At 43.4% G+C, this 24857-nt stretch overlaps 1 protein-coding gene across 1 annotated transcript in view; it reads left to right on the top strand.

The window, feature by feature from the left end:
* LOC135504722 (cadherin-23-like) overlaps window positions 1-24857 on the top strand; it is a 611744-nt gene that overhangs the window by 39823 nt on the left and 547064 nt on the right. Inside the window, exons 2-3 of the mRNA XM_064923533.1 lie at window positions 18448-18545; window positions 21029-21103. Of these exons, the coding sequence (XP_064779605.1) occupies window positions 18461-18545; window positions 21029-21103 (160 nt within the window). The 5' untranslated portion in view covers window positions 18448-18460. The remainder of the gene's footprint in view (window positions 1-18447; window positions 18546-21028; window positions 21104-24857) is intronic.

Below are 24857 nucleotides of genomic sequence, written 5' to 3'. Positions count from 1 at the left end.
AACGTTGTGTCAAAGCTATAGAGCACTCTTTTGTTTTGCCAAAAATATTAGATCATTGTTTGTGTCCACATATGAAACATATAACTATGCTTTTAAATGCTGCTTAATCCAGGTCCCATTGAACCACATGGGCTATGTCCCGAATTCACCGTATTCCCTACATAGGGCACTACTTTTGACCAGAGCCTTCTGGACCCTGGTCAAAAGTAGTGCACTACATAGGGAATAGCATACCATTTAAACGTTTTTAAGTAATGATAAACACTGGTCTGGAAGTGTGTTGTTATTGACTATTCATGCTCTACACCATGGCTACACCCTTTGGGCCCTGGTCAAATGTAGAACACTAAAAATGGAATAAGGTGCTATTTGGGACAAAGCTCTTCTCTTCCTGTAGCTTTTTAAATCTGCAATATGTAACTTCTTGGTCGACCTGACCAAATTCATTATTGAAATGTGAGCTATAGATCTGTCTTTCTCATTGAAAGCAAGACTTTGAAGCAGTGAAACTGTTCTATGTGCGCTATTTTTATGCATTCCATTCTTTTTTTTCGTAAATTATTTTACTCCCTTTTCTCCCCAATTTCAGGGTATCCAATTAGTAGTTACAGTCTATGCGTTTATGTGCCCGGCCCGCCACAGGAGTCGCTAGAGCTCAATGGGACAAGGACATCCCTGCCGGCCAAACCCTCCCCTACCGGACGACGCTGGGCCAATTGTGCGCCGCCCCATCGGTCTCCCGGTCGAGAGTCTAGACTCAAACCAGGATCTCTAGTGACACAGCTAGCACTGCGATGCAGTGCCTTAGACCACTGCGCCACTCAGGAGGCCCAAGTTTTTGGTTTTTGGGTGTTTTACTTTTGGTTTTGTACACCATCTTCAAACAGCTGAAAATACAATATTTTGGTTTATTGAAAATATATTTCACTGCGGTTTAGATGGTACAATGATTCTCTACACTATACATTGCTTGTTTTGTCACAAACTATTAGAATTTTAGCAACCACGAAATGGCGGATTTCTGCTTTTTGCACCTTTAACACAGCTCTAATGAGTCTATCATTATTTACTTCCACTGCTTTATAGCACTAATTTGTGTTTGGCTAGATTGGATCAGTTTAACATTGCTCCAGGATTTGCAGCTAATACTAGCTAATACTGCCTCAGGCATTTTATGCTTTACTGATAAACACTGCTGAAGTAGGAGATTATATAACACATGAACTGCTCCCCGTGTCACTCAGGTTCTGTGTGGAGCATTCCTCGGCACACACAGACACGCACACACAATCACACGCACTTGCACGCGCACACACACTGAGGCGTGATGCTAAGGCCCTCTCTGTGCACCCACTGAGTGGACATAATCTCCCCTGCTACAGGACCACAGCCATGGGGGAGAGTGGGGGAGAAGAGGGACCCAGGGCCAGGCAGGGAATGGAGGGAAAGGGGGAAGTGAAAGAGGCTGGGATAGGGGGAGGTGGAGGGTATGAGGAGAGAGAGATGGTGGAGAGCAGAGTCTCTAGGGTCTCCAGGGCACAGCAGGGAAAGGATGTAAAGAGTGTAAGAGAGAAGGAGAGAAAGGCTATAGAGGGCTACAGGAAACCGCAGTGGAGAGGAGACAAGGGTTTTGAACGCTATCTGCAATAATGCTGAGGAAACAGGAAACCAAATGAAAACAAATGTCCCCATTTGCACTGACACACGTGCACTGACACACCACTACTATTATCTTCTCTACCTTTCCAGTCTCTTTCTGCCTCACCTGAACATTTCTCTTTATTTGGCTGAATTGAATCCACCATGTGCCGTATCTCAAACAGCATACCAGAGACTGAATGGCAACTGCATGTTTATTTTACTGTATTTCACGCAGGTTTTTAGGCTGTTTATTTACCTTTGGATTATACCTTCCAGCTTTGCTGTTGGATTCCTGAGAGACAGGCTGGTTTCCCTCTCTGCCTCTCCTTTGTACTGAAGGGAATAAATTAGGACTGGGCGGTATACCGTTTTTTGCGATATACCTGTATTGATGCACGGTCCGGTTTGGGTTTTTACTTTACCTTTTATAATGGTATTTTAACGTTTGGTTTGTTAAATGTGATACGGAGTGTGTAACAACCATTTTTATACGTAGTTTACATCGCTACTTGAGTCATCTCTCTCCACTCTCTCTCTCCATGCCGCTTTCCACACAGACATAGCCCCGGTTCCTGTCACTCAAGGAGCGCATTTGTTGTTCCTCGACCACGAGACACTTGCGTTCAGTCTGCATGGTCAATGCAGCATATGCAACAATGTTGATGACAACGATGCAGTTGTCACTTAGCCGTTTAATATACATCTATTAGCATTCTATATTTACACTATTAGCTTGTGTATCTTACATCTGCAAACAGCTAGTTTGTCTTTTCTTTTCTTTTAGCAAGTTGTTCCTAAATCTTGTTAGCCACTGATTGTTAGCCGCTAATGCTAATTAGCTAGCTAATACATGTACTGAGTAAGAGTAAACGTAACTAGCTATACAGCCTGATAATACCAGTGATGGTGTAGACCTAAATCAGCATGTTGTTTGTGCAACAGTATCTTCTAAATTAGAGGAATACGCAAACCAAGAATATGTTAGCTACATGAAGTAGCTAAGAGAAATCAGTCAATGTAGCCAAAGAGTATAGGGTCCCCTAGGACACACTTATCTTACCCTGTCAAAATAATTCCTCCCTGGCATTTTAATTCGTTGTCATGTCAAACAACACTATTAAAAGTGCCCACTATTATATTCTAACTATATAATTAGAATAGACATTCTATTTCCATGATTCCAACAGTTATCCCAAGTGTTTTGCTCTAAATCACAGGTCAAATTGCAACATTTGGTTAAAAATAAGGCCCAAATTGTTTGCCCATATCGTGCAGTCCTACGTGGTAGCCCTACGTAATGATCTCAAATGCAGAAATTGATGAAGATTATTACTTTTTTGTGGGTTGAAGTTGAACAGTATAAAAAAAACGTAAAATATGTCATTTAAAAAAAAATACCATGATAGAATATTTTGTCCATTATCGCTCAGCCCTAGAGTAATACAGTGTGAAGCAAAACAAAGTGGGTTAGAGGGGAATAATGCAAAAACAAATACACGCTGGAAATGGAATTGTAAGCAAATTAATTTAACAGACAAGTGAGGCCTTGTTAGGGTAGGAAAGAGAGAGAGAGAGAGAGAGAGAGAGAGAGAGAGAGAGAGAGAGAGAGAGAGAGAGAGAGAGAGAGAGAGAGAGAGAAGGGGTGTGTGTAAGTGTAATCAATTATGAAAGGCCCGATCTCTGAGAAGTCAGGTAGGGTTTAGGCATTGTCTGAGCTCTCCACTGACGGGCCTCACTCGCTCACTGACTCACACACTTATCTCATTAGAAAATCAAAATCACAATAATATCTTAACAAAAATACTTTAATCTGTCAACTTGAGAGCTAAAGGGGGTTTCCTTCCTAAGTTACAGTATTTGGTTCATACAGTTTTAAATAACATCAAAAAATGACAAACAATATGACCTTATTATTCTTTAGGTCCCCAATGACCATTACCCACATAATTTATGATAGAAATATTGTTCCATTATCCACTTTTTGGATGTTAGAGTTTAGGGCGGGCAAAAGTCTGTGAACAAAGATATTCCTTTGGCTGATACTAGGGAGCCAGAGAGTCCTCTGCTGCATAACATTTACGACCGGGTGTGAGGTGTCAAAAAGCGTCCCAGCACCACCCCCCCCCTCTTCTGTGGGTGAGACAGGGCCTGGTTATTTGTCAACCATTGCCAAGCTGATCATTGGATCCTCACAGGAGAGTTATGACAAAAGTGTTAGTCTCATGTTTCATGAGCTGAAATAAAAGATCCCAGAAAAGTGTATTACGCACAAAATATTTTTTTTCTATTTTAGTGAGCATTGTTTCTCTTTTAATGAGCATTTCACTCTGCAAATATATGCCATACCTGTCAGATGGATGGATTATCAAAGAAGCTGATTAAATATGATCATTACACAGGTGCACCCTGTGCTGGGGACAATAAAAGGTTACTCTAAAATGTGTAGTTTTGTCACTCAACACAATGCCACAGATGTGTCAAATTTTGAGGATGTGTGCAATTGGCTTGCTGACTGCAGGAATGTCCACCAGAGCTGTTGCCAGATAATTTAATGTTTATTCTCTACCATAAGCTGCGTCCAACATTGTTTTAGAGAATTTGGCAGTATGTTCAACCTATGCCCTCCCAGGTACACTCATGGCTGTGCCCCTGCCCAGTCATGTGAAATCCATAGATTAGGGCCTAATGCATATATTTCAATTGACTGATTTCCTTATATGAACTGTAACTCAGTAAAATAGTTTAAATTGTTTCATGTTGCGTTTATACTTGTGACCCGATTCAGGAAAATATGCTTGTCGCAAGTCACGACTTCACAAGAGCCGTTTGAACGTGAATATTTAAAAAAAGAAAATTCCTTCTCAAAGTGAACTTTCATGTGCATTAATACAAACTTGTATGTCATCTGTAAATGTGAATAAAATTGTTAAATTACTAGACTTGTTGGTTAAGGCAGCCTTCCCACTAGCCATGATTGGCTGATATAATGAGTGGGCTGGACATACCAAGGGAGGAGTTGAGATTGGTCTGCCATATTAAAGGCTTCTGTCTATTTGAGCTTGTCAATCTGTGTTGGTAATCCTGTCGAACGCAGCCTTTTAAAAATGTATTGTGTAGTGGAGCTGCATAAATGTTGCTCTCCACTTCCTGGAGGATCAAGTTTTCAAATCAGTGGAATTAGAGTATGATAGCTGAAGAGATGGAGAAAACACCCGTCTCCTGATAACATCTTCAAAATAAGGGCAACCGTGGTTTGGCAGTCCTGACAGGGAGACGCGTCCATAATGCATGACGTATACAGTTAAGATAGCTAGCTACATTTTCAGATATTAAACATTTCTAATTTTGACAGAAAGTGGTTTCATTTCAAGCTAAATTGTACTGTTAGCTAACTAGCTAATGTTAGCTGGCTGGCTCCCGAGCTGACATTATTTGGTTCCCAGAGCCATTTTCTTTTCTAGTTAGAGCCTAATGTTAGCTAGCTAACATTGGACCTTGTTGGTTAATTCCCACCACTGTGACATTGTTGGCACGTTGTTTATTGTTGTTTAACTAGCTAACATTAGCTGGCTGGCTCGTTAGCTAACGTTACGTGACGTCTGATCTTAAACGTTGTTTACCAAGCTAGGTAAATTATTTTACCTAGCTCGCTCGCTATATGTCTTAAGCTAAAGTGTACTGTTAGCTAGCTAACGTTAGCTGGCTGGCTCCCTAGCGGACGCTATTATTTGTTTCCCAGAGCTGTTTGCTTTTCTAGTTAGAGTCTAATGTTAGGCATTGTTGGCACTTTGTTAATTGTTGTTTAACTAGCTAATGTTAGCTGACTGGCTCATTAGCTAATGTTACGTGATATGTGTGATTTTAAACGCTGTTTACCTAGCTAGGTTAATTGTTTACCTAGCTAACTAGCTATATGTATTAAGCTAAAGTGTTCCGTTAACTAGCTAACTGTAACGGCGTTCTTCGTTTGTCGAAAGAGAGTCGGACCGAAATGCAGCGTGTTGGTTACTCATGTTTTTAATATAACAAATGACATTCACATTTACATTTAAGTCATTTGGCAGACACTCTTATCCAGAGCGACTTACAAATTGGTGAATTCACCTTATGACCTCCAGTGGAACAGCCACTTTACAATAGTGCATCTAAATCATTTAAGGGGGGGGGTGAGAAGGATTACTTTATCCTATCCTAGGTATTCCTTAAAGAGGTGGGGTTTCAGGTGTCTCCGGAAGGTGGTGATTGACTCCGCTGTCCTGGCGTCGTGAGGGAGTTTGTTCCACCATTGGGGGGCCAGAGCAGCGAACAGTTTTGACTGGGCTGAGCGGGAACTGTACTTCCTCAGTGGTAGGGAGGCGAGCAGGCCAGAGGTGGATGAACGCAGTGCCCTTGTTTGGGTGTAGGGCCTGATCAGAGCCTGGAGGTACTGCGGTGCCGTTCCCCTCACAGCTCCGTAGGCAAGCACCATGGTCTTGTAGCGGATGCGAGCTTCAACTGGAAGCCAGTGGAGAGAGCGGAGGAGCGGGGTGACGTGAGAGAACTTGGGAAGGTTGAACACCAGACGGGCTGCGGCGTTCTGGATGAGTTGTAGGGTTTAATGGCACAGGCAGGGAGCCCAGCCAACAGCGAGTTGCAGTAATCCAGACGGGAGATGACAAGTGCCTGGATTAGGACCTGCGCCGCTTCCTGTGTGAGGCAGGGTCGTACTCTGCGGATGTTGTAGAGCATGAACCTACAGGAACGGGCCACCGCCTTGATGTTGGTTGAGAACGACAGGGTGTTGTCCAGGATCACGCCAAGGTTCTTAGCGCTCTGGGAGGAGGACACAATGGAGTTGTCAACCGTGATGGCGAGATCATGGAACGGGCAGTCCTTCCCCGGGAGGAAGAGCAGCTCCGTCTTGCCAAGGTTCAGCTTGAGGTGGTGATCCGTCATCCACACTGATATGTCTGCCAGACATGCAGAGATGCGATTCGCCACCTGGTCATCAGAAGGGGGAAAGGAGAAGATTAATTGTGTGTCGTCTGCATAGCAATGATAGGAGAGACCATGTGAGGTTATGACAGGGCCAAGTCACTTGGTGTATAGCGAGAATATGAGAGGACCTAGAACAGAGCCCTGGGGGACACCAGTGGTGAGAGCGCGTGGTGAGGAGACAGATTCTCGCCACGCCACCTGGTAGGAGCGACCTGTCAGGTAGGATGCATTCCAAGCGTGGGCCGCGCCGGAGATGCCCAGCTCGGAGAGGGTGGAGAGGAGGATCTGATGGTTCACAGTATCAAAGGCAGCCGATAGGTCTAGAAGGATGAGAGCAGAGGAGAGAGAGTTAGCTTTAGCAGTACGGAGCGCCTCCGTGATACAGAGAAGAGCAGTCTCAGTTGAATGACTAGTCTTGAAACCTGACTGATTTGGATCAAGAAGGTCATTCTGAGAGAGATAGCGGGAGAGCTGGCCAAGGACGGCACGTTCAAGAGTTTTGGAGAGAAAAGAAAGAAGGGATACTGGTCTGTAGTTGTTGACATCGGAGGGATCGAGTGTAGGTTTTTTCAGAAGGGGTGCAACTCTCGCTCTCTTGAAGACGGAAGGGACGTAGCCAGCGGTCAGGGATGAGTTGATGAGCGAGGTGAGGTAAGGGAGAAGGTCTCCGGAAATGGTCTGGAGAAGAGAGGAGGGGATAGGGTCAAGCGGGCAGGTTGTTGGGCGGCCGGCCGTCACAAGAAGCGAGATTTCATCTGGAGAGAGAGGGGAGAAAGAGGTCAGAGCACAGAGTAGGGCAGTGTTCTTTTCAAAATGGTTGACGAAGTCATCTGCAGAGAGGGAGGAGGGGGGGGAGGGGGAGGAGGATTCAGGAGGGAGGAGAAGGTGGCAAAGAGCTTCCTAGGGTTAGAGGCAGATGCTTGGAATTTAGAGTGGTAGAAAGTGGCTTTAGCAGCAGAGACAGAGGAGGAAAATGTAGAGAGGAGGGAGTGAAAGGATGCCAGGTCCGCAGGGAGGCGAGTTTTCCTCCATTTCCGCTCGGCTGCCCGGAGCACTGTTCTGTGAGCTCGCAATGAGTCGTCGAGCCACGGAGCGGGAGGGGAGGACCGAGCCGGCCTGGAGGATAGGGGACATAGAGAGTCAAAGGATGCAGAAAGGGAAGAGAGGAGGGTTGAGGAGGCAGAATCAGGAGATAGGTTGGAGAAGGTATGAGCAGAGGGAAGAGATGATAGGATGGAAGAGGAGAGAGTAGCGGGGGAGAGAGAGCGAAGGTTGGGACGGCGCGATACCATCCGAGTAGGGGCAGTGTGGGAAGTGTTGGATGAGAGCGAGAGGGAAAAGGATACAAGGTAGTGGTCGGAGACTTGGAGGGGAGTTGCAATGAGGTTAGTGGAAGAACAGCATCTAGTAAAGATGAGGTCGAGCGTATTGCCTGCCTTGTGAGTAGGGGGGGAAGGTGAGAGGGTGAGGTCAAAAGAGGAGAGGAGTGGAAAGAAGGAGGCAGAGAGGAATGAGTCAAAGGCAATACATGAAATAACAAAAACAACAAACGGAACGTGAAAAACCTATACAGCCTGTCTGGTGAACACTAACACAGAGACAGGAACAATCACCCACGAAATACAAAGTGAAAAACAGGCTACCTAAATACGGTTCCCAATCAGAGACAACGAGAATCACCTGACTCTGATTGAGAACCGCCTCAGGCAGCCAAACCTATGCAACACACACCCCTAATCAGCCACAATCCCAATAACTAAAAAACCCCACTAAGAAATACAACAAACAGTAAACCCATGTCACAACCTGGCCTGACCAACCAATTAACTAAAACACAAAATACTAAGACCAAGGCGTGACACTAACATTAGCTGGCTGGCTCCCTAGCGCACGTTATTATTCGTTTCCCAGAGCGGTTTGCTTTTCTAGTTAGAGACTAATGTTAGGCATTGTTGAAACTGCAGAGTTGGTTAGGCTGTTTTCATGTTATCCAGAGGTAAACAAATCATCGGTCAGAGTGTCAAGTGTGCGCTTCGAGTGACACGAGATGGGTGGGGCTAATGCTTAAGAGGGTGTGAACGATACTGAATGGGTGTAGACAAAGAAGAGCTCTTCATCAGATACCAAGACATTCAAAGGCAATTTTCTCAAAAGTGAGTTTACAAGCAGAATTATTTTCCCATTGTTCCTCAAATGCAGTGTATGAGATACCATTTTGTAGCCCTGAGTCTCTACTTTTATCCAATGTAAAAAACACCATTTCACATTTTGCAAAGTAAGACAGAATCGAGGTGGTGAGTCACATGTTTGATCAGTACACATATATAATGTATATACAAAAGGTTTGGGCTAGGCCCTTTAGCTCCAGTGATGGGAAGTCTTAATGCTACAGTGTACAATGACATTGTAGACAATTCTGTGCTTCCAACTTTGGGGCAAGAGTTTTGGGAAGGCCTTTTCCTGTTTCAGTATGACAATGCCCCCATGTACGAAGCGAGATCCATACAGATATGGTTTTTCGAGATCGGTGTGGAAGATCTTGACTGGCCTGCACAGAGCCCTGACCTCAACCCCATCAAACACCTTTGGCATGCCGACTGCGAGCCAGGCCTAATATCTCAACATTAGTGCCCGACCTCACTAATGCTTGTGGCTGAATGAAAGTCCCTGCAGCTGTGTTAAAGCATCTAGTGGAAAGCCTTCACAGAAGAGTGGAGGCTGTTATAGCAGCAAAGGGGACCAAGACCATATTAATGCCCATGATTTTGGAATGAGATGTTCGACGAGCACATACTGTCCACATACTTTTGGTCAAGTAGTGTATCTATTTTTGGTCATGTAGTGTATCTATTTGAATATTCAATGTTTGGTAACTGAACATTGCCCAGGGGCAGCACAGGTTTATGCTGTCATGTTCATGTTGTTTTAACTTTTTTGTGGTTACCATAATATAGAGAAGACCAGTTGAAAATATTTTTTTTTACCCAGAATAACATAATTTGTTCTTCCTTGTTCTTCCTTGCCTTGTGTTCATTATTAATTGACATTAAGCTATACATTTACACATGTTATTTGAAGGGTAATAAGTCAAATCCAGATTTAGGGAGTGTGACATCTCCCTAACATACAGTGTATCAGGTGTGTATCCACTGGAAACCAACAGGAAACAAACTCATTTTAGTAGCAAAATGTTTTGCAACAGTCTTCTACGATGTGCACAAATGAAATACACCCCAGTCCTTGAGATGAGATGTGGATAGAAGGTAAGTGTCGAGTCATGTTCCCTTGTGGCACCCCACTAGACTCAACACTCAACTCGGTGACATTAACAGTAAATACCAGTAAACAAACACTGCAATTAGCAAGAAGCTTAATTATGCCCTCCTCATATTAAGTGTGATTATGCCTAATTAATATCAACCTTACAGTTGGCCTAATGACGCTGTGCTAACAGATAAGCTCTCTCTCTCTAAATATAATTAACACTTCCCCTCTTTATTTAAATATTTTGCCAGACAGACAGTGAGTTTCACGAGGTCATTAACACCTAGAAATCCGGATTATGAGGCATTAAAGAGTGTGTAAATGAGCAGTTCATGTTAAATTCCCCATCCATTAGTCGTCAGTGTCACGCCTGCTCACGCACTTCTCCCTGGAGCTCGAGGGCGCCGGGCTCCACAGCATTACACACACCTGATTCCCTCGTCACATGCATCAGCAATCATTTGGACTCACCTGGACTCAATCACCTGTTATTTCCATCCCTATATCTGTCTGTCCCCCAACTCTGTTCCTCGCTTCCGTGTTAACATTCGTATGCCGTTTTGTCACCCATGTGCTGACACTGTTCCTGTCTTGTTCCTTGTCTGTTCCTCATTAAATGTTTGACTCAACGTACCTGCTTCTCGACTTCAACGGCGGTCCTTACAGAATGCGGAAGCCATCAAACGGCGCATCAGGGAGTGCTGGCGTTTCGGTTGGTCGTGATATCGGGTCCAGGGGCCGCCGCCGATAGAACCAGGGGTGCCTAAGCCAGTTCATCGGAATTCCTAACTGGCTCGAGATGTTTCCTTGCCCTGGATGGCTCGGCAGGCACCCATCCCATGTCAGGCCTGAGCCAGATCGCCAGGGTTTTACACCTCAGCCGGCTCGCCAGGCTACCACGCCTCTGTCAGTTGGTCAAGATTTTACCCCCAGCCGGCTTGCCTAGCGCCCGTGCCTCGGCCAGCCCGTCAGGCCCACCCAGGTGGGACGCCGGATGTTGCCCACTAGGGGAGGGGGGAGTACTGTCACACCTGCTCCCCAGCATTACGCACTCTTGCCACCATCATTACGCACACCTGCTTCATTCGTCACGTGCATCAGCGATCATTTGGACTCACCTGGACTCAATCACCTGTTATTTCCTTCCCCTGTCCAGACAGATATGTCTGTCAAATAATGTTATATCAACTGTAGCTTTGATTGGACTGATCATGTCAACATCATACTTTCAAAATCTTAGCTAGACAAGTAGTCATCATCATGACTCAACAATCTACTGGCAAATCCTTGTCATATTGTTGTAACTTTAATGTGTTACAGAGTTGTTTAAGTTAATTAATGGAGCTGTATCTAAAGATATTTTTTTACAGTTATTTGCATATGTAATTGTATTGGTTAGTATTGAATTACGCTTTTGACTGCAAGTACCAGACTGCCTTGCGACTGGAATGAGAGAGATAACGCGCCAGTTATGTGCAGGTGCAAAGTGATTAAGCTGACCTTTCCGCTAGCATCTTACCTGCATTGCTCTGTAGAATCTAAAGTTGTTAAATGTAACGTGAACAAGTATTATTACTAAAAGAAGCTTTCATATCAAACCTGACGTCCCGAGTCATTACTTTGAAGTTAGTTAATCTAAAACATATGAAGATAAATTATAGATTAAATGTATTGGTGCTCATTGGCCATTGGCCATTGGACCTAAACAATTAACAACAGGTTGGAAATTGCATATTCAACAATGAGTGGTTTGGAAGGAATCAGTGGCTAACTGTGAGCGTCGCAAAGCAATCACTATTTTGCTTCCCCTGCCTACTATTTGGTGGAGAGGATGTGTGGTCCAAGTCTGGTCTGGTTAAAAGTATAAACATTCACACCTAATACATATTGGCCAGAAAAGGTTGAATACATTGGCCATGCTGTCAAACCAGCATTCCTTCTGCCGCGCTCAAAACAACTGGAAACTGGACATCTCAGACCTTAGTGCGTTCAAGACAACTGGAAACTTGTAAAGAAACAAGCTCCAACTGGGAAAATAAGTTTTGAACGGTCATCCAACTCATAATTCCAAGTTGAGATCTCGGGCCTCTTTCTAGAGCTCTGACCTGAAGATCACTGACATCATGATTAAACCAGTTCTTTTGAAAACCCCATAAATCCAGAGAATTCCAGAATTTGACAACAAAGTTTGGCCTCAAGAAGGACCACCTTTCTATTCAAGTGAGCAGAGCACAGCGGTCCAAAAATATGTATTGTATGCTGCTGCATAAATTATGTAATATGGCAGGGAGATAAGTATAAAGTAATACTAATTGTATGTTGTGTAGTAAGCTATTAGTTACCCAGTAGCTCACCCTAAGAATGTGGTCCCTCTTCCCATCAGAACTACTGTTCTGACTTGGTGGTGCACATGCAGCCTAAAGCCTGTTTAAACCCTAGTGACTCCCCATACCGCGTGCGGGAGCGTAATCATCGACTGACACTAATTAGCATAACGCAACGGACATAAATATTCCTAGAAAATATTCCTATTCATGAAAATCACAAGTGAAATATATTGAGACACAGTTTAGCATTTTGTTAATCACCCTGTCATCTCAGATTTTCAAAATATGCTTTACAGCCAAAGCTAGACAAGCATTTGTGTAAGTTTATTGATAGCCTTGCATAGCATTTTGTCCAGCTAGCAGCAGGTAACTTGGTCACGGAAATCAGAAAAGCAATCAAATTAAATCGTTTACCTTTGATGAGCTTCGGATGTTTTCACTCACGAGACTCCCAGTTAGATAGCCAATGTTCCTTTTTTCCCCAAATATTATTTTTGTAGGCGAAATAGCTCCATTTGTTCTTGACGTTTGTCTGAGAAATCGCACGGAAATTGCAGTCACGAAAACGCTGAAAAATATTCCAAATTAGCTCCATAATATCGACAGAAACATGGCAAACGTTGTTTATAATCAATCCTCAAGGTGTTTTTCAAATATCTATTCGATAATATATCCACTGGGACAATTGGTTATTCAGTAGGACCGATTGGAATAATGGCTACCTCTGTATTTTACGCGAGAATCATTCTGGGAGCCATCAGTTGACCAGTTGCGCAATGTTGCCTCTTACGGGTATTCTTCAACATAAATGCGTAAAACTACATCACAATGCTGTAGACACCTTGGGGAATACGGAGAACAAGTAATCTGGTTGATAGCCCATTCACTGCTCAATAGGGACACATTGGAACGCAGAGCTTTCAAAAGATGGGTCACTTCCAGATTGTGTTTTTCTCAGGCTTTTGCCTGCAATATCAGTTCTGTTATACTCACAGACAATATTTTTACAGTTTTGGAAAATTTAGAGTGTTTTCTATTCTAAGCTGTCAATTATATGCATATTCTAGGATATTGTCCTGACAAAATATCCTGTTTACTACGGTAACATTATTTTTCCAAAAATGAAAATACTGCCCCCTAGTCACAAATGAAGGGAAATGTCATCATCAAATATTGTAAAAGCTTTCATTGTCTGCTTATATTCCCCTGTTATTTATCCTACGGTTCTAACTTGGTGTACAGGGAGAATACTGTAAGAATGCCCATGTTCTGAATTCAAAGTGCTTACCAAGATTTATATGCTAAAACCGCCACTGTCTAGATGTGTTGTTTGGCAGTAAAGATTGACAAGGGTTCGTAGCCATCAGATCGCAAGCATCATTGTGAAGGTCTTTCCTTAGATCTGGGTCGGAGCAATGGCGGAATTGGATGTTCTGTTTGAAACTGACTGCAAGAAAGGAAAGGTAAAGTTGTCGTGAAATCTAGTATAACCAAGCCTAGTTCAAACTTGTTTTTAGTCTGAGTGAGGGTTTTGGACTTCATTTGACTTCTCGATAAAAATCATGGATGTGTTGGATAATGATATATTCCAACTTCCACAGATGTCCGGAATTAAACTATACTAAACTCTAGTGTACTGTAGTCTATTCTATTAAATAAACTACTGTCCTGTACCGTAACAGTCTAGCTTCCCTGCTCCACCCACTGCTTCCCCCCTGGACACTGATCACTTGGCTACATAGCTGATGCACGCTGGACTGTCCATTAATCATGGTACTCCATTCTGCTTGTTTATGTTTTATCTGTCGGCCCCAGGCGCACTCAGGCTCTGTGTGTAGTTAATCCGACCCTCCCTTCCTAGTCAACTCCATTTTACCTGCTGTTGTTGTGCTAGCTGATTAGCTGTTGTTGTCTCACATACTGTTTTAGCGAGCTCTCCCAATTCAACACCTGTGATTACTGTATGCCTCGCTGTATGTCTCTCTCAAATGTCAATATGCCGTGTATACTGTTGTTCAGGTTAGTTATCATTGTTTTAGTTTACAATGGAGCCCCTAGTTCCACTCTTCATACCCCTGATACCTCCTTTGTCCCACCTCCCACACATGCGGTGACCTCACCCATTACAACCAGCATGTCCAGAGATACAACCTCTCTCATCATCACCCAGTGCCTGGGCTTACCTCCGCTGTACCCGCACCCCACCATTCCCCTGTCTGCGCATTATGCCCTGAATATATTCTACCATGCCCAGAAATATGCTCCTTTTATTTTCTGTCCCCAACGCTCTGGGCGACCAGTTTTGATAGCCTTTAGCCGCACCCTCATACTACTACTCCTCTGTTCTGCGGGTGATGTGGAGGTAAACCCAGGCCCTGCATGTCCCCAGGCACCCTCATTTGTTGACTTCTGTGATCGAAAAAGCCTTGGTTTCATGCATGTCAACATCAGAAGCCTCCTCCCCAAGTTTGTTTTACTCACTGCTTTAGCACACTCTGCTAACCCTGATGTCCTTGCCGTGTCTGAATCCTGGCTCAGGAAGGCCACCAAAAATTCTGAGATTTCCATACCCAACTATAACATTTTCCTTCAAGATAGAACTGCCAAAGGGGGAGGAGTTGCAGTTTACTGCAGAGATAGCCTGCAAAGTAATGTCATACTTTCCAGGTCCATACCCAAACAGTTCGAACAACTAATTTTGAAAATTACTCTCTCCAGAAATAAGTCTCTCACTGTTGCCGCCTGCTACCGACCCCCTCAGCTCCCAGCTGTGCCCTGGACACCATTTGTGAATTGATCGCCCCCCATCTAGCTTCAGAGTTTGTTCTGTTAGGTGACCTAAACTGGGATATGCTAAACACCCCGGCAGTCCTACAATCTAAGCTAGATGCCCTCAATCTCACACAAGTCATCAAGGAACCCACCAGGTACAACCCTAAATCTGTAAACAAGGGCACCCTCATAGACGTCATGCTGACCATCTGGCCCTCCAAATATACCTCCGCTGTCTTCAACCAGGATCTCAGCGATCACTGCCTCATTGCCTGTATCCGCTATGGGTCCGCAGTCAAACGACCACCACTCATCACTGTCAAACGCTCCCTAAAATACTTCTGTGAGCAAGCCTTTCTAATCGACCTGGCCCGGGTATCCTGGAAGGACATTGACCTCATCCCGTCAGTTGAGGATGCCTGGTCATTCTTTAAAGTAACTTCCTCACCATTTTAGATAAGCATGCTCCGTTAAAAAAATGCAGAACTAAGAACAGATATAGCCCTTGGTTCACTCCAGACCTGACTGCCCTCGACCAGCACAAAAACATCCTGTGGCGGACTGCAATAGCATCGAATAGTCCCCGCGATATGCAACTGTTCAGGGAAGTCAGGAACCAATACAAGCAGTCAGTCAGGAAAGCTAAGGCCAGCTTCTTCAGGCAGAAATTTGCATCCTGTAGCTCCAACTCCAAAAAGTTCTGGGACACTGTGAAGTCCATGGAGAACAAGAGCACCTCCTCCCAGCTGCCCACTGCACTGAGGCTAGGTAACACGGTCACCACCGATAAATCCATGATTATCGAAAACTTCAACAAGCATTTCTCAACGGCTGGCCATGCCTTCCGCCTGGCTACTCCAACCTCGGCCAACAGCTCCGGCCCCCCCGCAGCTACTCGCCCAAGCCTCTCCAGGTTCTCCTTTACCCAAATCCAGATAGCAGATGTTCTGAAAGAGCTACAAAACCTGGACCCGTACAAATCAGCTGGGCTTGACAATCTGGACCCTCTATTTCTGAAACTGTCCGCCGCCATTGTCGCAACCCCTATTACCAGCCTGTTCAACCTCTCTTTCATATCGTCTGAGATCCCCAAGGATTGGAAAGCTGCCGCAGTCATCCCCCTCTTCAAAGGTGGAGATACCCTGGACCCAAACTGCTACAGACCGATATCCATCCTGCCCTGCCTATCTAAGGTCTTTGAAAGCCAAGTCAACAAACAGGTCACTGACCATCTCGAATCCCACCGTACCTTCTCCGCTGTGCAATCTGGTTTCCGAGCCGGTCACGGGTGCACCTCAGCCACGCTCAAGGTACTAAACGATATCATAACCGCCATCGATAAAAGACAGTACTGTACAGCCGTCTTCATCGACCTTGCCAAGGCTTTCGACTCTGTCAATCACCATATTCTTATCGGCAGACTCAGTAGCCTCGGTTTTTCTGATAACTGCCTTGCCTGGTTCACCAACTACTTTGCAGACAGAGTTCAGTATGTCAAATCGGAGGGCATGCTGTCCGGTCCTCTGTCAGTCTCTATGGGGGTGCCACAGGGTTCAATTCTCGGGCCGACTCTTTTCTATGTATATATCAATGATGCTCTTGCTGCGGGCGATTCCCTGATCCACCTCTACGCAGACGACACCATTCTATATACTTCCGGCCCGTCCTTGGACACTGTGCTATCTAACCTCCAAACAAGCTTCAATGCCATACAACACTCCTTCAGTGGCCTCCAACTGGTCTTAAACGCTAGTAAAACCAAATGCATGCTTTTCAACCGTTCGCTGCCTGCACCTGCATGCCTGACTAGCATCACCACCCTGGATGGTTCCGACCTTGAATATGTGGACATCTATAAGTACCTAGGTGTCTGTCTAGACTGTAAACTCTCCTTCCAGACTCATATCAAACATCTCCAATCGAAAATCAAATCTAGAGTCGGCTTTCTATTCCGCAACAAAGCCTCCTTCACTCACGCCGCCAAACTTACCCTAGTAAAACTGACTATCCTACCGATCCTCGACTTTGGCGATGTCATCTACAAAATTGCTTCCAACACTCAACTCAGCAAACTGGATGCAGTTTATCACAGTCACATCCGTTTTGTCACTAAAGCACCTTATACCACCCACCACTGCGACCTGTATGCTCTAGTCGGCTGGCCCTCGCTACATATTCGTCGCCAGACCCACTGGCTCCAGGTCATCTACAAGTCCATGCTAGGTAAAGCTCCGCCTTATCTCAGTTCATTGGTCACGATGGCAACACCCACCCGTAGCACGCGCTCCAGCAGGTGTATCTCACTGATCATCCCTAAAGCCAACACCTCATTTGGCCGCCTTTCGTTCCAGTTCTTCTGCCTGTGACTGGAACGAATTGCAAAAATCGCAGAAGTTGGAGACTTTTATCTCCCTCACCAACTTCAAACATCTGCTATCTGAGCAGCCAACCGATCGCTGCAGCTGTACATAGTCTATCGGTAAATAGCCCACCCATTTTTACCTACCTCATCCCCATACTGTTTTTATTTATTTACTTTTCTGCTCTTTTGCACACCAGTATCTCTACCTGTACATGACTATCTGATCATTTATCACTCCAGTGTTAATCTGCAAAATTGTAATTATTCGCCTACCTCCTCATGCCTTTTGCACACAATGTATATAGACTCCCCTTTTTTCCACTGTGTTATTGACTTGTTAATTGTTTACTCCATGTGTAACTCTGTGTTGTCTGTTTACACTGCTATGCTTTATCTTGGCCAGGTCGCAGTTGCAAATGAGAACTTGTTCTCAACTAGCCTACCTGGTTAAATAAAGGTGAAATAAAAAAATAAAAAAACATACCATATCGTACTCTACTGTACTAAACTATGCCTTACTGTACTGTGATGTTCAAACTTGTGAAACAGCCTAGACATCTATGATTCGTTCTAATCCAGAGTGATTTACAGTCAGTGCATTCAGGTAGATAAACAACATAGAAACTAAAATAAAATTCTGTAACCGTTACTGAAAATGTTATTGGAGTGGTCTGTTGGTTTATTCTGTAGGTTGGACTACTTTGAACATAATATTTGCCAGTTTTGGAGCTTTTGAAAAAGCTAACATAGGTGCATGTGACAGATGGGAGCAATAATAAATATTATGTTGGACTCTTCAGTTGGCTCCTCTTTCCTATATTAAGAGGCTTGAACAAGAGCAGTACTGAATTGAATGAATTAATCCATACCTCGGGTTTATCACCTTTGGAAGTCGGGGCTTGGTGTTCATTGGCCGTGTCAGGCCTGATTCTAATGTTCTTCAGTAGAGGGCCCTTGCGTGCAAATTCCCCATAGCTGTGTTGTACCTCATTTCCCTCCTTCAGAGAACAGTACTTACAGTCATAAATGTACATTTTCACTCTAGAAAATTAGCATTTTCTTAAAACACACACTGAATGTGTCCTATGTGTGTTTATGTTGCAGTGTGGAGCAGGCAATGTTGTGGAGTGTGGGTTTCAGTGGCAGGATGACGGTGGCCAAGCTTCTCCTATCCTTCTTCATCCTAAACTCCTTTTGCGAAGGTGAGTTCCCACTACTTACTCTCCATGTTATCCCTCTCTCATATCCTTCCATGAAATCACATTCCACTCCTACATTCCCTTTGTTCTACTCCCTCTCCTCTTCTTTTATACTTAAACTCTTCTCTAAACCCAAATTTGCCTCCCTTATAATTATTTTGGTTTTGTTTTACATATCTATCAATCGCCAATCCCTCGTATCACTTCTTGTCTCTTTAGTCTAGCTTTCTTCATCTATACCTGGTGATCCATCTTGAACAATTTGTCTGCCTGAACTGTCAGGACCCGGTTATGAACTCAGGTCTCCGGTGTGAGAAACAGTCACTTAGTAAACTGAGCCACTAATAGTCGGCAGAACCCAGAAGATGAGGCAGACACAGCAGTACTAGAGACCGTGATTTAATAAAGAAAAAAGGAAAGATCTTCAGGCAAAAATATAAATCCACAACATCATGTTGCCCAGCAACAGCCCCAAAACATCACTGCTCTAGAGGAGATCTGCATGGAGGAATGGGCCAAAATACCAGCAACAGTGTGTGAAAACCTTGTGAAGACTTACAGAAAACGTTTACATTTACATTTAAGTCATTTAGCAGACGCTCTTATCCAGAGCGACTTACAAATTGGTGAATTCACCTTCTGACATCCAGTGGAACAGCCACTTTACAATAGTGCATCTAAATCATTAAGGGGGGTGAGAAGGATTACTTATCCTATCCTAGGTACTCCTTGAAGAGGTGGGGTTTCAGGTGTCTCCGGAAGGTGGTGATTGACTCCGCTGTCCTGGCGTCGTGAGGGAGTTTGTTCCACCATTGGGGGGCCAGAGCAGCGAACAGTTTTGACTGGGCTGAGCGGGAACTGTACTTCCTCAGTGGTAGGGAGGCGAGCAGGCCAGAGGTGGATGAACGCAGTGCCCTTGTTTGGGTGTAGGGCCTGATCAGAGCCTGGAGGTACTGCGGTGCCGTTCCCCTCACAGCTCCGTAGGCTCCGTTTGACCTCTGTCATTGCCAACAAATGGTATATAACAAAGTATTGAGATAAACTTTTGTTATTGACCAAATACTTATTTTCCACCATAATTTGCAAATAAATTCATTAAAAATCCAGAATGTGATTTTCTGGATTTCTTTTTCTCATTTTGTCTGTCATAGTTGAAGTGTACCTATGATGGAAATTACAGACCTCTCATCTTTTTAAGTGGGAGAACTTGCACAATTGGTGGCTGACTAAATACTTTTTTGCCCCACTGTATATAGATGAGCGATGGCCGAGCAGCATAGGCAGATGTAATAGATGGTATAAGATACAGTATATACATGAGATGAGTAATGTAGGATATTTAATCATTGTTAAAGTGTCGTCATTTAACGTGATCCATTTATTAAATTGTCAATGATTTGAGTCTGTATCTAGTCAGCAGCCTCTCTGAGTTAGAGATTGCTATTTAACAGTCTGATAGCCTTTAGATAGAAGCTGTTTTTCAGTCTCTCGGTCCCAGCTTTGATGCACCTGTACTGACCTCGCCTTCTGGATGGCAGCAGGGTGAACAGGCACTTTTTGTCCTTCCTGTGACATCACTAGTTGTAGGTGCCCTGGAAGACAGGTAGTTTCCCCCCGGTGATGTGTTGTGCAGACCACACCACCCTCTGGAGAGCCTTGCGGTTGAGGGTGGTGCAGTTGCCGTACCAGGCGGTGATATTGTGCATCTGTAAAAGTTTGTCAGGTTTTTAGGTGACAAAACAAATGTATTCAGCATCCTGAGGTTGAAGAGGAGCTGTTGCACCTTCTTCACCACACTGTCTGTGTGGGTGGCCCATTTACGTTTGTCTGTGATGTGCACGGCGAGGAACTTAAAACTTTCCACCTTCTCCACTACTTTCCCGTCGATGTTGTGTTAATGCGGTGGTTCACGCTTTCAGTTTTGCACGAAAGCCGCCATCTATTCATGGTTTCTGCACTTCCTAATAAAGTCATTCACAGAGTCAACGTATACATTGATGTTATTCTCTGAGGCTGCCTGGAACATTTCCCAGTCCGCGTGGTCAAAATATTCTTGAAGCATGGATTCAGATTGGTCAGACCAGCGTTGAATGGTTCTAGTCGCAGGTACATCCTGTTTGAGTTTCTGCCTATAGGACGGTAGGAGCAAAATGGAGTCATGGTCTGATTTGCCGAAGGGAAGGTGGGGGGGGGGGCTTTTATGCATCGCGGAAGTTAAAGTAGCGGCCAGTGTATTGTCCGCATGAGTGCCGTAATCGACATGTTGACAGAATTTAGGTAGCCTTGTTCTCAAATTTGCTTTGTTAAAATCATAGATGTATGCAAGCATGCACACACACATATCAGTATTCCTGCAGTGTATGCCTATGCCTCCAGGTACTTAAACATTTATTATTTCACATTTTTCACATCTGTATAGGGGTATCACAAGACCCTATAGTGCCTAACCTAATCCCACTCTTCTCTCTTTCTCTCCTCTTCCACAGCCTCCAACCAGCCTCCACGCTTCCAGAACTACTTTTTCCACTCCTATCTTCTCATCTACGAGAACACACCAGTCGGTGAGTCTTAGTGTGTGTGACCATATTTGATTTGTGTGTCAGCAGACGGTCCAGTTTTCATTTACAGAGATATGGAGGACCAGAGCAATATAGAACATTAACCTCTCTAGGGTAGGGGGCAGCATTCAGAATTTTGGATGAAAAGCATGCCCAAATTAAACGGCCTGCTACTCGGGCCAAGAAGATATGATATGCATATAACTGGTAGATTTGGATAGAAAACACTAACATTTCCAAAACTGTTAAAATAGTGTCTGTGAGTATAACAGAACTGATTTAGCAGGCGAAAACCTGCGAAAATCCATTCAAGAAGTACTTTTTTTGTTTGTTTTATAGTTTTCTATTCAATGCCATTACAGTATCCATTGACTTAGGACTCCATTTGCAGTTCCTATGCCTTCCACTAGATGTCAACAGTCTTTAGAAATCGTTTCAGGCTTGTATTCTTATAAATGAGGGAGTAAGACAGTCTGAATGGGTGGACCCTAATGTGTCGCAGAGCTTTTTCAGGTGCATGTGCATTTCTTGTTTACCTTTTATATTGACAACGTTATTGTCCGGTTGAAATATTATAGATCATTTAGGCTAAAAAACAACCTGAGAATGCAATATAAGCATCGTATAAATGGAATATAAACATCGACATGTTTCCATGAACTTTACGGATACAATTTGGATTTTTTGTCTGATTGTTTTGACTGAGTTTGAGCCTGTGGATTACTGAAGAAAACGCACTACCAAAACTGAGATTTTTGGATATAAAGAGACTTCATCGAACAAAAGGAACATTTATTGAGTAATTGAAAGTCTTCTGATTGCCACCATATGAAGATCATCAAAGATAAGGGAATCATTTTATCTCTACTTCTGAGTTTTTTTTAACTGTGGTTGGTTTAACAAGAAGTTAATCTTTAAACCTAGGTAAAATATGTTTTGTTTTCTGAATTTTTATAATTAGCATTTCTGTAATTGAATTTGGCGCTCTACAACCTCACTGGATGTTGGCCAGATGGGACGCTAGCGTTCATTCATGTATACGGGTAAATGACTAGCTATATTTTCAGATATCATACATTCGTAATTTTGTCAAAGTTATTGTCATTGCAAGTTAAAGCGTACTGTTAGCTAGCTAGTGACTGTTAGATTGCTGCCTCGCTAGCAAACATTACATTTATGATCTGTGTGATAATATTATTCGAATCAGAAAATATTTGCATTGCTAGTTAAAACTTCTAATGGCTTGGGGGCAGTATTTTGACGTCTGGATGAGAACGTGCCCAATGTAAACTGCCTAAAAGGCCCAGAAGCTAGGATATGCATGCAATTGGTAGATTTGGATAGATTGGTAGATTTGGATAGAAACACAGTTTCCAGAACTGTTAAAATAATGTCTGGTGAGTATAATAGAACTGATATGGCATGTGAAAACCTGAGGAACATCCAACCCGGGAAGTGGGATTTATTTTGATGTGGGTATTTTTAATTGGATGCCTATAGAGTATCTAATGGGTTAGGACCCAGATTGCAGTTCCTATGGCTTCCACTAGATGTCAACAGTCTTTAGACATTGTTTCAAGCTTGTTTTCTGCTGGTTTTGCACATGAATGAGTGCGCAGTCTTCGTTGTTTTTCCTTTCTATTCAATACGCTATTGTCAGGTTGTCCGAATATTTAGATAATTGACAACCTGAGGAATAATTATAAACATCGTTTGACATGTTTTGATGAACTTTACCGGTACTATTAGGATGTATTCATCTGCATCTTTTGGCTGCCTTTGAGCCAGTGTATAACTGAACAACACACGCCAACAAAACTGAGTTTTTGGAATATAAACAGGGACTTTATAGAACAAAACAAACATTTATTGTGTGGCTGAGACTCTTGTGACTGCAACCATATGAAGATCTTCAAAGGTAAATGATTAATTTTCTCGCTATTCTCGCTATTTTGGTTGTAAAATGTTTGTATGCTTTTGTATGCAGGGCGCTGTCCTCAGATAATCACATGGTATACTTTCGCCGTAAAGCCTTTTTGAAATCTGACAAAGCGGCTGGATTAACAAGAAGTTCATCTTTAATCCGATGTACAGCGATTGTATTTTTTATGAATGTTTATTATGACTATTTCTGTATTTTGAATTTGGCGCTCTGCAATTTCACCGGATGCTGTCGAGGTGGGTCTCTAGCAGAACGCTTGCGCCAGAAATGTTAAAGTCTAATGTTAGCTAGCTAACATTGAACATAGTTGGTTGGCTCTTCAGCTACAATAGCTTGCAAAAGTATTCAAACTCTTGCATTTTTCCTATTTTGTTGCCTTACAACCTGGAATTAAAATAGATTTTTTTGGGGGTGTTTATATCATATGATTTACACAACATGCCTACAATTTTGAAGATACAAAATATTTTTTATTGTGAAAGGAACAAGAAATATAACAAAAAACAGAATTTGAGCATGCATTAATTCATCCCGCCCCAAAGTCAATACTTTGTAGAGCCACCTTTTGCAGCAATTCCAGCTGCAAGTCTCTTGGGGCATGTCTCTATCAGCGTGGCACATCTAGCCACTTGGATTTTTGCCCATTCTTCAAGGAAAAACTGCTCCAGCTCCTTCAAGTTGGATGGGTTCCGCTGTTGTATAGCAATCTTTAAGTAAAACCACAGATTCTCAATTGGATTGAGGTCTGGGCTTTGACGAGGCCATTCCAAGACATTTAAATGTTTCCTCTTATATCATTCAAGTGTTGCTTTAGCAGTATGTTTAGGGTCATTGTCCTGCTGGAGGGGGAACCTCCGTTCCAGTCTCAAATCTCTGGAAGACTGAAACATTTTTCCCTCAACAATTCCCCTGTATTTAGCACCATCCATCATTCCTTCAATTCTGACCAGTTTTCCAGTTGCTGCTGATGAAAAACATCCCCACAGCATGATGCTTCCACCACCAAGCTTCACTGTTGGGATGAGGTTCTCAGGGTGATGTGAAGTGTTGGGTTTGCCCCAGACATAGGCTTTTCCTTGATGGCCAAAAAACTCAATTTTAGTCTCATCTGACCAGAGTACCTTCTTCCAAATGTTTGGGGAGTCTCCCACATGCCTTTAGGCAAACACCAAATGTGTTAGCTTATTTTTTTCTTTAAGCAATGGCTTTTTTTCTTGCCACTCTCTGTGGAGTGTACGGGTTAAAATGGTTAAAATGCTTCCATGGACATATACAATCTCTGCTGTGGAGCTTTGCAGCTCCTTCAGGCTTATCTTTGATCTCTTTGTTGCCTCTCTGATTAATGCCCTCCTTGCCTGGTCCATGAGTTTTGGTGGGCGGCCCTCTCTTGACAGGTTTGTTGAGGTGCCATTTTCTTTCCATTTTTAATAATGAATTTAATGGTGCTCGGTGGGATGTTCAAAGTTTCAGATTTGTTTTTTACCTAACCGTGATCTGTATTCCTCCATAACTTTGTCCCTGAGCAGTTTGGAGAGCTCCTTGGTGTATTGGTGCCACTTGCTTGGTGGTGCCCCTTGCTTAGTGGTGTTGCAGACTCTGGGGCCTTTCAGAACAGGTGTATATATACTGAGATCATGTGACACTTAAATAAAGTCCACCTGTGTGCAATCTAACTAATTATGTGACTTCTGAAGGTAATTGGTTGCACCATATCTTATTTATGGGCTTCATAGCAAAGAGGTGAATACATATGCACGCGCCACTTTTTCGTGTTTTTTATTTTATTTTATTTTTTATTTCATTTCACTTCACCAA

Source organism: Oncorhynchus masou, chromosome 18, assembly GCF_036934945.1.
Source record: "Oncorhynchus masou masou isolate Uvic2021 chromosome 18, UVic_Omas_1.1, whole genome shotgun sequence".
NCBI classification, from domain to species: domain Eukaryota; kingdom Metazoa; phylum Chordata; class Actinopteri; order Salmoniformes; family Salmonidae; genus Oncorhynchus; species Oncorhynchus masou.
Note: the sequence above shows the minus strand (reverse complement) of the source record. Positions and strands in the feature narration are given on the sequence as shown.